This window comes from Daktulosphaira vitifoliae, unplaced genomic scaffold, assembly GCF_025091365.1.
Source record: "Daktulosphaira vitifoliae isolate Bord-2020 unplaced genomic scaffold, ASM2509136v1 Scaffold_2, whole genome shotgun sequence".
Lineage (NCBI taxonomy): Eukaryota > Metazoa > Arthropoda > Insecta > Hemiptera > Phylloxeridae > Daktulosphaira > Daktulosphaira vitifoliae.
In genome coordinates this window covers 47,129,896-47,142,837 of record NW_026099573.1, presented here as the reverse complement: position 1 = coordinate 47,142,837, position 12,942 = coordinate 47,129,896, and the positions used below count along the sequence as shown (strand labels likewise).

The following is a 12,942-nucleotide window of genomic DNA, read 5'->3' as shown; positions in this document are numbered from 1 at the left end:
TTTTCAGGAAAATCGTCATAACTCAAAAGAGGGATGAAATAGAACAATTTTGAGGTTTATTCTAAGTTTTATCAAAACTAACATGTTATTGTTAGGATGAGAGGTAAATAGTTTAATTGATTCCAAAAAAATTTTTTTAAATTTTAACGATCCTTAATCGTGGTTTGCTATACAAGAAACGGTAAATTTTAAAACCGCTGTACTGAAAAATCTACTTTTTTGAGTTGTGTCACTATTCTTGTGCACCGACGATATACAAAATTATTANTCACTATTCTTGTGCACCGACGATATACAAAATTATTAAAAATACTTTACACCTACTGCACACATATCTAATTGATAAGATTAATATAAAAAAAAACTTGTATAAATTCTGCAACATTACAACTATCTACATATAATTAAGGAAATGGAAGTTAATGTTGCTATTGTAATTCCCACCAATATCTTATAGTTCTCCAATATCTCTTCCCACGATCCCCGTGGATCACTCCACGGTATCCCCGTTTATTCAATCGTAACGTAATGTACTTTTTCAAGTAATGCATACGGTAGATAAAGCGTCCATTAAAACGAAGTTGAGACATTTTTAAGATTAAACAAGACAATGCACGATTCTAAATTTAAATCCGGATCATACTCGAGAGAATCGGTAATGTTCAGTTCCCATGCACGTGTACAATTTAATTTGTACAAATTTATTCAACTGTGCGATGGATTTTGGTCGTGACACATATCCAAATATACATCAAAGTAAAAATCGAATTGTACAATAGTGACAATTTTAAAGTGTTGAAAACTTCATTATGGAGTACAATTATGTTTATTATTATATTGTCGGGTTAAAACCCAAATCCAACGATGAGAATTTCAGTACAAATGTATTGTAAATAAAAAAAATTAGTATATTCAAAAAATATGTAGAACGGTGAATTTTTTTATTTAACGTTAGTTAACGTTTAGTCGAGATATGCCTTTGTTCTGTTATCTTAATTTTATGTGACATTTAAAATTTACATTGATATTTTGATATTTTAGACAGAGTAGTAGGTACAATTAATTGTACGTCGATAGCAGCAGCAATGACATAATAATAATCTCCGAAAATGTCATAAGTAAAATATCTTTATTCGTTTATCGCGGTTACCTATTTGATTTGATTTTCAAAAACGTCATAGCGATTAAAAAATAGTAAATTTTCTATTTTAGAAAACATCACATTTCATTTTCCATAATCTATTAACGTGTGTAATGTAGAAATTTTGTAGTATAGTTCGCAGTGTAGTAATACAAAAAAAATAAGCATTAACGGTGAATGGGGAATTTTATTTGACCAAGGTTGGATGTTAGGGATTTGGTCAATTCAGGAGCAACGAGGTTCTATCGGGGTAGTAGAGTCCGAGGGTTTAGAACAGTAAAGACAAGTAGATATAAAAAGATACAAATTAAGTTCCTCTCATAGAGGTATTAAAACGCTGAGGTATTCTTGTAGTGGCCGGGGTCTTGGCCTCCTATCTGACACCCAGTCGAAGCGTGATGTTAACTGGTATGTGCTTTAGTGGAAATACTGAGGCGTTCATGGAGTGGCGGAGGCCTCCTCTCAGACACCCAGTCGAAGTATATGACCAAGCACTAACTAGTTATTAATAATTAAATTAAATGATGTTTAAAAAATCTATTGCTTTACCATTCTTTACTCAGATTATTAATTCTAAATAATTGGGTTAATATAAATTTACTTACTTCTTTTATATATCTCACGTTCAGATTTATACTTTTCCTTATTAATAAATAAATAACGTATTGACGCAAAAATAATTGTATTTGAAATCGCTATAAAATATACCGACGACAACACGGGGTCGCGGCTAGTTTGTTCAAAATAAATCAAATAGAAGAATCCTGAATTCTTTATTGAATTCAGGCCTTCAAAAGAAGAGAGAATTCTGCTCTCTTAGAAAATCAGCGCCTTTTTATATTACTTTTAATTACCCCCATCATGGGTTGTTGCCGTCAGCGCTTTTAGTGATTTTCAGTTTATTGTGTAAAATTTGAACATAACATGATAATTATTTTTAATATAAGATGCATAGTATATAATAATCAATTTAACATGTATATAAATATACAGGGTGTTCAGTAAGTCAGGAAACGGGTTTCTATTGTTCTCATTGTTACAAACAATGAGAACAATAGAAACCCGTTTCCTGACTTACTGAACACCCTGTATAATAGCTAGTGTACAATGTGTATATGTTATGACAGATAAATTAATTTTTTGTGTTGTATACAATTGGTATTAAATATAGAGTAATAATTTTTTATTGATAATGTAAGATGCGTAATGCGGAACATTGTGCATATTACGACAGCAGGTAATGCGCTGAGCTAATTTTAAAAAAATATGTCGATTCGAGTTTAAATAATCTGTCGTGTTTGAAAACATATTATTTCGTATTGAAAAAAAAATACGAAATAATAAATATTTTACCTTAAAAACATCTAATAAAATGCGTTTCTCTTTAAAAGAGAATACGTTTCCTTTTATTTTCAGTATAATTATTGAAAATATAAATTTTTAATTTAATTAATTTAACCATTTTTTTCCCTCTTTTTTTAATTATGTCCGTATTTATAATTAATACAGAAACTATTTATACAGTAATTAGTGATGATTAATAAATTTTTATTCATCCGAATAATAAAACTATAAGCATAATTTTTTTGGAGCGTAAAAATAAAAAAATACCTAGTGTGTTCTCTATTTCGTATCGCCGTCTGTGTTAGTTATAATGAAAAGATGACGACGTTTACAATTAATAAATATAGTTTATTGTTCTACTTATCGACTACTGGTAAAATTTATTTATTATTCTATCGGATGGATTGAGGAGGAGTAATACAAATTCATACTAGACGACGGTTGGTTATTTTTAATCGAGGTAATATTTTTATGTTGCAACAATGTATTTTTTTACGCTTTTAACGAATTGTTTAATGTACTAGATTTCTGAAAAAACGTGTTACGGGTTTCGTCTTATTTTATCGTTCGACAAATTCCCATGTTTATTTGTAAAATGCCATGTTTTATATTCGTTTATATTTCATTCGTAGATTAACATGTGTTTTTTTGCAATATATTTGAAGCAAAAAAATCGGTAAATTTATAGTATTTGTGATGATTATTATAACGGGTAAAAATAATAATTCTTTAAAAGAAAAAAAATCGTTTTAGCGTCTTATTTAACTAACTAAAAATTTTTTATATATTAAAATCGTTGTTTATTTTATAAGGTTATTATTATAATTTTTAAATTATTAAAAAGCGTCACCGACACGTTTATTACACGCTATCTCTTTCGATTTCGTCGTTTCTTTTTATAAATTTTACTGACAAATCCCGTTCCCATAGAAATACTAAATTCTTATTATACAATTGAAAAAAAAGTTAAATTATTGGACATTTCATAGATTTGCTCTTTTACTTGTAATCTACGATGATGCTTCTATTCTGATGGAAAATACAAAAAAATTGAGTACGACCCACCCCAGTGTGTGATCATGTATCACGTCATGACCGGACAAAGTCCCGTCATTTCAGAATCGTTGAAAGTATCGAGTTATCGAATGAAATGTAGAAATAATAATGAAATATTGCGGGCCCGTGACAACCGGTCGTAATATTTGACGTTTTGGTTCTCGGCACGTACACATTGAACGATTTTACTACTGATAATTAAAAACCCGTTCGAATTACCGAAAGTAATGCACGCAAACAATGGATATCTACTTATCCGCAAATCGATAAACGCTACCGCCGGCTCACAGCATCGTAATGAGGAAGCACGCTACTTTTATGGAGACTGGTGACGTGTTCACAGCGCACTTCTATGGAGACCGGTGACGTGTTCACAGCGCACTTCTATGGAGCCGGTAGCGTGTTCATCGTGATACGCGCGACACGATAATGTTGCCGTCGTTCGAGAACACTTGTTGGACGCTTTCTTTCTGATCTCGTCCCTAAACCGCGAACAGCTCTAACTGATTACAAATCGAAACTCGATACGAGTTGTGAGTGTAAGTACGAGGAGTGAGGAGGGTGGTAAGGGATTGTAGAAAATGGATTTTCCACATAAAGCAGCTCCAAATGCAATGACCCGTTATTGTTAAATAACGGTGAAAATGGTTTTGAAATATTAGCCAAAGATTAGGTGTCTAGGTATTTAAAAAAAATAATTTCATGAGACGTAGTTGAACAGTAATCACGCTGACACTGAAACATGCAAAACAGACCCATAAATCACTGTTTACGATTTGTGAACACTGTTATTTTTACTATAAGAATCGATTTTCTCTAATAGCGGGTCGGTTATTACGACGATAAATTGCTTATTTGACTACTGTGATTTGTGTAATTATTGTTTGCGTACGTCGTACGCACAAATTATATTTATACATTAACAAATGAATTACTCTTACGATAAATTGTTTGAAATTTTCGTGTAAAATATATATTTAATATAAAAACGTCTAAAATTGCCAAACAAATATATTAATTTTAATTTTTGAACGCTTTATTTTTTGTATCGACTAATATAAAAGTTAAAAAATAATAAATCGTGACATTTATAATATTTCTATTGAAGGAGACGTTAAACTTTTTTCGAAATCGTAAGTAAACACTAATGTCTATTTTATTTGATCACGTCGTCATGATAATAAAACTCAACGGCAAAATAAGCGTTTCGTTGTCATTTAATACGCCATTAAATACGTCATTTAATAAAAATAATGTACTCAATTGAGCGCATTAAATTTAGATAAATTAAATTAAATTAGTTTAATGATTAACTATTATATTTCGAGGAAAACTTCATGACGACTAGCGATCATAGCATTGTTCACAAAAATGAAATAACTAGTAATATTATTTTTTTAAACGGGGAACCACCATAGGTACGTTTGTACGTTTTAGTCGGGGTTCTTTCATACACACAAACCGTATTTTAAGTATAAGAGAACCCAAACCAAAGAGTAATTCACGATATTATTTGATAGACATAATTTCATAAGATTCGTTATTAGTTTTCCGCGATAAAAATTATGATTTTAATATAGTTTGAGAACGGGTAAATTAATTTGTCGTAAGAGTAACGAGAAATATTTGCCGAATCAAAAGCTATTAGATTTTTTTTAAAACATTTTGTTGCGCCTTGTTTGTATCCGTGCAAATTCTAGTGTTCGATTTCAAGAAATTGGGTAGATAATTACGAAAATAACTTCAAATGCTATTTTCTCAATTGTATTCCAATGAGCATCTCTTTATATAACGATAAGTGTAATATTCGAATTAAACTAGATTTAAACGAATTAAACACTAGATCACTACGATCTAAATGTTACAATTACTAATCACGGTAAATTTACTAGAAGAGCTCGAAATTTATGTTGAAAGTAAGCGTACGAATGATGCACAAACGGTCAATTATTTCTTTAGGATGTTTGACTGTTGGGTGTCAGGTAAATTGAGTGGTATTCAAGTATACAATTAATGTAATGGTATTAATAAAATTAACCATAATGCCAAATGTATCACATCAGGGAGTTCTTATGGTTTCGTTTTGGTGGGATATGCACAACAATTGTTTTACCATGTCCTCCATTGTACATTTATTTTCGTCACGGGCGAGTTTTTTCCCTGATTTCCCATCGCGAGACGACTGTGTCCTATCCATAGCGAATAAAACTTAGTCGTGAATCGAATATTTAAAACCAATACTGCTCTGGCTATAAATAAATAATAGTTTATCCATTTATGACAACCAGGGCCGCATTTAGGAATTTTGCCGCCCGGTGCACTTAATTTTGCCGCCCCCCAAAAGTGTTGGATTGGGTTTTTTAGTTGGCGTATTTAATAATTCCGAATATTCAATTAATTGATTTTCATTTGCCATGGTTTCAAAAGTACTATGTAGAGGATGTTCACTAGAAAATTATAAAATTTTTCATTTATATAAAACTGAAATAACGTACAAAAGTTAACATTTGATTTTTAAATTACTTTTTATCACTAGACTCATTTAAAATCTGTTCAGCTGTAGTCTCTATTTCACTTGGCGAATTGGAGATTGATTGCCAAAAAATGAAATTAATTTTGCGGTTTGAGAAATGACTTTTTGTTGTTTTTCTAATTTTAATTTAGCAACTTTTTTATAAGCACTTCCACTTAAACGTTTTCTGCCATCTCTCATTTTAATACGTTAATAAATAATAAAATATACAAATAAAAAAAAACACCTCAACATATTAACTCGGTCACTTGTAGTCGAGTACTAAACACAATGAGCTGTCTGTACACAACACATTATTAGTGTGACATTATTAGATAGTAATATTGTGAAAAATGAGACAAATTATTGTGTTTTAACTTTCTTAGTATTCCAATAATAATCGACTATCAACGGCCGACGACATCCATAAAACCAGTTTAAGGGAGAAAATATCAATACTTTGTTAAAATTAGATAAAAACATGAATCAAATAAATTGCCGCCTACTTTATTTATAGTGCTGTTGATTATAAAAATTACTATGTATAATCAATACTATTATCTAACTACTAACTGTAGTATATGTTGTTATACAGCTTTGATATATCTTCTTTTACATTTATATCTTTGTACACGTTTTAAATTAGAAAATAATAAAGTAATATTTTTTTTTAGAAATAGATATTTTTGTTTCATAAAAATAAATTGTTCTGTTTGAAAAAATTTTAAATTAAATAAAAATAATTAATTTTTAAAAATTGTATACCTATTAAGATTTTTGCCGCCCTTCAAAATTTGCCGCCCGGGGCAAATGCCCCCAATGCCCCCCCCTAAATGCGGGCCTGATGACAACGTTATCGAATATTTGTTTACTAATATCTTTAAACCCCTTTAACAACGTAGAATACTAAAAGTCGTGCTGTGTCTAAATATTCTGAGTTAAACCCAAATTATCCAATGTTCGTCAATACAATTTTTATACATATATTCTATATATATATTTGATATTTCAAAAGTCGTCTTAGAAGTCTTCTTCGGCGTTCAAATAGCCGTCTTTGATATTTAAAAAGTCGCGCCTTTGAAAATATTTCCCTCGTTTGCCGTAAACAGTGGAAATCGCTCAAAAAAATTGCTAATTTAAAGCCCGTTGTAATTGCTGCGATATTTATAACACTTTTTTTTTTAAATCAAAACAGACATGACTTTTTTTAATATAGATGAATCAAAGTAAAAAATGTTGTTTTTATAAATACTTTATGTATTTGTTTAGGCAGGTTTAGTTCGGATTCTAACAATAAATATATTTGAAAAACGATCATAACATTAGGTGCGAATACAATACCTTTATATTATGTATTATATTCGAAAATCATGTATGTAGATGGGGTAAAGGATTGCTTTTGGTCCTTTGGAACTTTTTTTTCCAAATGTCTCAACAGATAAACATGTCTTTTTGTAGTATGACGGCTACCATTTTTTAGAGTCGTAAGCTTGATCCATCTGAAACATTATTGCTTTGAACTTTTCACTGCATTCATTCACATATATTATACACACACATATATAATTTAATATATTTTAATATATTCATCTGGCACATATACAGAGTGGCCCACCACTCACTGACAATTTAAATAACTTTTGATCCAGTTAATATTTTTAGTTGATTTTTTTTTTAAATAATAGTTATACGTTAGGTCTATAGCTATATCTCAATAATTAATTTTTTTACATTTTATTAAAAATATTAATTATTTTTAAATTTTAAATAAAATGTAAAAAAAAAATCTAAGATAGCTATTTTGTAGAGTAGAATTTAAGAAAAATTTTAGTAAAAAAATATCTTATTAATATTGAGTAGTAAATATTCTGTAGCGTTTTGAAGTTTGTGAAAATTTGAATTTTCATGTATTATTTTACGGTATTAAACATTGAAATACGTATTGATAAAAGGACAGAAGATAACGCTATCTTTTCATGATTACTGTGTATACATATGATGATAATGTGTATACATTACAAACAACTCCAAAATCTCGATCGTTAGGTAAAAATGTATGTCCTCATAGTGGGAAAAAGTGGTAAATTGTTGACTATCTGTCAATGCTAGCAAAAATCGTTTAACGGTATTATTTTTGTTTTGGCCCGGACAACCATCACAAAACAATTATAATTCTTTTATATCTGAATTAATATAATTATTTATATGATCCAGTAACATAGAGTACACATCGTTGGACCCCTTGCAAGCTTCATCTTCATGGTACATGTAAAACGTAGATTCTTCAGTTTTCAAATTTTTAATCCCAAAACAATTCACCCATAATTGTCTTACATAAAAAATGTCTTGTACTGGTATGTTTGGTAAGGGTAAGATTTGCATAACATCAAAAAGTGCGATCTGTGAATGACAGCAAAAACTACACAAGTCAATGAATTGTGTAGATTTTGCAGCGATTCTAGTTTCTTGTAGTAAATTTCGTATTAAATATGAGTCTGATAAATGTAGTTTTTCACAGAATACGTAACCAGGTATATAATTATCAAATTTGACAAAAAGTCATTTTTGAAAAATTGATAACTTATGTCGTTTTTGAAATGATCGATTCAAATATATCATACTGAACTATTGATATTCGTACCGGACGCAAGATAATGATATTGATGTTCGTAACAGTTTTAGGTTCGATGCGAATTTGAGAAGGTATTAATTTTATCATAATGTGTTTGTTTTTTTTTTTTGTCTGTCATTATTTTTGCTCAGCTCTCACTGGACCGATTTTGATGAATAATATGTCAAAAGATTACAAATCGTATATAGTTGAAGACATTACCTTCAAAAATTGAAAAATTTTCCCTAGTTCTCCATAATTGGTGAAAATCTCTCAAAAAATTAGGATTATTAAAATTAGTAAATTTCAATATTTTTTAAACATTTTTTTCTAAAAATTGACATAACTTATTAAAAGATGATAAAATAATTAAAATAATTTTTTTTATATAAGCACCTTACGTATTTTATTTTCATTTGATATCAATTTTATGATAATCTAATCCATTACCTTCCCACAAACTAGGATTCAAAATAACAATTTTTTTATAAAACTCAACTTTTTTACTTAAGTCTTAAAAATGTTCCGGAAATACTGGGTCTTTAAAACATATGTCATATATGTTATATATATGAAACATATTAATGTTTCATTTTTAGTTATTAGATAATTTTAAGTTACCTAGTTAACTGTCTAATACATATTGATTTTTTGGGCTATTGCCTGAAAAATTTATAATAAATAAATAAATATGTCAAATCAAATTTGTGTTACGTACTACAAATTAAAAAAAATAAAAAATTGTTCCAACGACCTGTCTTCTTTGTGTGTGTTTAAATTTTATTTTTTTTTGTTTATTTTAAAGGTTTTTTAAATAAGGTTTGTCATAGTAATCAGTTCAAAAATTTTTATAAAAGTTGCATAAATCCAACTAACATTCAATATGAATATTCTTCTTCTTCTTTTTCCTCGCCTTAATTCCAGTTATTTAGTCACTCTTATCTTAAAACTTCCACTTGACACGATCTTCCAAATCATCTATACTAACATCAGCCGTCCCCACATCACATTTAATTTCCACATTCCTGTATGTTTCATTCACCCTTAAATATCGACACTTCAATACTATTTCTCCATTAATTTAGAATTTTCCCTTCTAATAAGATTTTATTAAAAAGATCCTTCAACCACCTTATGCTAACACCGCCTAATATTTTCCATACTTCTACTAGCACTTCATCTGGTCCTACTGCTTTATGCTTTTTTATTGATGTCACAGCCTCCCCTCATACATCTTTCTCACTAATTAAATCTACTAGTCCCTCATTCCACATTAAATATAAATATAAACTTATTTTGATTATTTTACCTCCTCAAAATTAAAAAAAAAACTTTGAATTTTTGAAATCTTAAAAATTTGTATAAAAAGTAGAACTTTTTCAATATAACTTTTAAAAATGTTTCGGAATACTGTGTTTTTTTTCAATATTGTTAAAATAAAGCTTGTTTTATACAGGGTGATTTTTTTATCATAACCCACTCAATTACTTGCAGAATAATAATAATTTAAACATTTTTTTTTTTTTATTATCTTTAGTTACACATTATTCTTGAATTTTTAACTATGAAATACTTTTTAAGTTCATCCCTTATGCCTTGGAGGGGGGTCAACTTTGTTTTTTTAAATGGTAACACATATTTTTAATTTAATAAAATGTTTGAGTTTTTAATTTAATAGTAAATGGCATTTGAATTTTTAATATAACTTTATTAGCTTATTAGATATAAACATTTAAAGTTTCAAAATTTTGAGTTAATATACATGTATAATACACATGGGATTGTAAATACAGGTAGCTAATTGGATTTTTATGACATTGCTGTCTCAGTCACGGATTGTTTATTATCAATTATGATTATCAATAGATATACTTTCTGTATTGTCAGTTAGTGTATTTATAAACTCATAACAATGTGCCTTATTACAATTGATAATAACAATGCTGTGTAACTGCTAATATCGATGTTATAAAAATCCAATTAGCTACCTGTATTTACAATCCCATGTGTATTATACATGTATATTAACTCAAAATTTTGAAACTTTAAATGTTTATATCTAATAAGCTAATAAAGTTATATTAAAAATTCAAATGCCATTTACTATTAAATTAAAAACTCAAACATTTTATTAAATTAATAATATGTGTTACCATTTAAAAAAACAAAGTTGACACCCTTACCAGGCATAAGGGATGAACTTAAAAAGTATTACATAGTTAAAAATTCAAGAATAATGTGTAACTAAAGATAATAATAAATAAAAATGTTTAAATTATTATTATTCTGCAAGTAATTGAGTAGGTTATGATAAAAAAATCACTCTGTATACTAGAAGTTCAAAAAAATAAAATTTACAACGACGACCAATTTTTTATGTGTAAATGCTAGTCAATGTAGAACAAAAAATAGGAGTTTATTTTGCTTTTAATAATACACCAATTTCTTAAAATTAAATACTATTTACAGATTTGCATCGAAGCGTTTTTTATGATAGTGATTTCAATCACTGTCAGATATCATCTTTACTTGTCCCAACTTTACCACGTTCCAACTGTGCTACGACTCTACTGTGCTGGGTTGGGTTTTTTTTTGTTTACTTAAGTAGGTATATCTATTTTTATATAGCCTGATGAAATTTCAAAATGGCCTACTTGAAATCTTGCACACTCAAAAAAAAAAAAACTGAAATGACGCCCCTGGTTACACTTATAAATTATAAACTCGTAATTATGTCCTAATTAAGGAAATATAAGTTTACGTTGCTTTTGGAATAATGCAAATATTCCTTATAAAAATTATAAAATTTTATGTATGAGACAGGTGGTTGTATTTTAATGATAATCATCAATAATAACTTATTTTATTTAGAAAAAAAAAGATGGACCGTCTTAAAGTGTTTACTTTTGCTATTGTCGTTGTTTGCTACATGTCAGAGAGTGTAAACTGTAGAAAAAGTCTGGACGATCTGAAAGGTAATTCTAGTAAACAATAAGTCGTTTTCGTTATATTTTTATTATTTATTTACAAAATATATTTTAACCTTTTCATCCTGAAAAAATATAACTAAAAGATGAAACGTTTTAATGATAAATTTTCTATTGAAAATTTAGGTGCCGCTAAAAAAATCGAACAAACAAGTGAGTTATGAATTTAATACGTTTAAAACGCAATCGAGATTTTCGCCGCGATGCCGTTTAAGAACTTTGCCCTGTAGCCCTTGTCCTCTCACGACGGTGTGTATAACACCGTCGTCGTTGCGTCTCTATACGAAAGTATTTTATCTTTATGTTGTATCTCTCATATATTTATTATCTTTCAATAACGTAGCGAATCCGTCCGTAATCGGATTTTTGTACTTTTTTCTTGTAATTACTCTTGTAATTCTCTTGAGTTACGCGTACTTTAACGACGGTTATTTATTTGTTTTTTAACGTTCGGAGATCAACTGCTGTGACAACGAGTCAATACGAATTTTATCGATCATTCGAGAGCCACTCATCGTAGTGTAATTTATTTTTTCCGCGAAATCGATTATATATTTTATTTATTATTATGTTTGAATCGTCTTATTCGAATTCGTTTATTGCTAAATATATTTCATTTTGATTTTATTTTAATTTATCGAATCGGTTCTGGCAGTTCAATATGAAAATTGGTTAGAAATTATCGTAAGCACAATAATAATTAGTGATTGAACATTTTACGATTTTACAGATATTATGATACGGCAAGTTGCAGAAAAATATAAAGGTACGGTCTTTTGATTACAAACTCGAGATTCGAATTAACAGAGTATTCATATCGAGTGTAATAAACCTGTCGTTTTTACGAGTTATTCTATTTATTATTTATTCTAATAACTACGCGTGTTCAATTGATATTCTAATAACCACGTGTATGCCGATAACCGCGATATTATATAATATAATACGATATTACTAACGACAAACGGAGCGGTGGCTACTTAAAACGAATATTTCATTACGATAATCACACGTCGTAACGAAATCGATAAAAACGTTGAACGATGCGAGACATTTTCCGTTGACGATTCGCACAAGTTCCGGATACTACTGAAATCGACACTATTATCTGAAATTCTACACTTCCGAGTTTTACCACAAAATATCTTCGACAATTTCTAACGTTACACGATCGATTTATCGGTCGGGTGATCGTCAAAAACGAGTTCGTTTAAAACGTAACACGACACGAGAAACCGATATTTTACGGAAAATATCGGTAGCAATCTCAGGATTTTTTTCGGGGGGGGGG

At 29.0% G+C, this 12,942-nt stretch overlaps 1 protein-coding gene across 2 annotated transcripts in view; it reads left to right on the top strand.

Annotated features, from left to right (window-relative positions):
- Window positions 1–2,926: 2,926 nt before the first annotated feature.
- LOC126899172 (uncharacterized) overlaps window positions 2,927–12,942 on the top strand; it is a 19,206-nt gene continuing 9,190 nt past the window's right edge. The window contains exons 1-4 of one of the 2 annotated variants that reach the window (XM_050673775.1): window positions 2,927–2,945; window positions 11,536–11,639; window positions 11,778–11,804; window positions 12,382–12,417. In XM_050673775.1, coding sequence (XP_050529732.1) covers window positions 11,546–11,639; window positions 11,778–11,804; window positions 12,382–12,417 — 157 coding nt within the window. In that variant the 5' untranslated portion in view covers window positions 2,927–2,945; window positions 11,536–11,545. Of the gene's footprint in view, window positions 2,946–4,513; window positions 4,675–11,535; window positions 11,640–11,777; window positions 11,805–12,381; window positions 12,418–12,942 lie in introns of those variants that run through there. The other variant, XM_050673773.1, reaches the window with a different exon arrangement.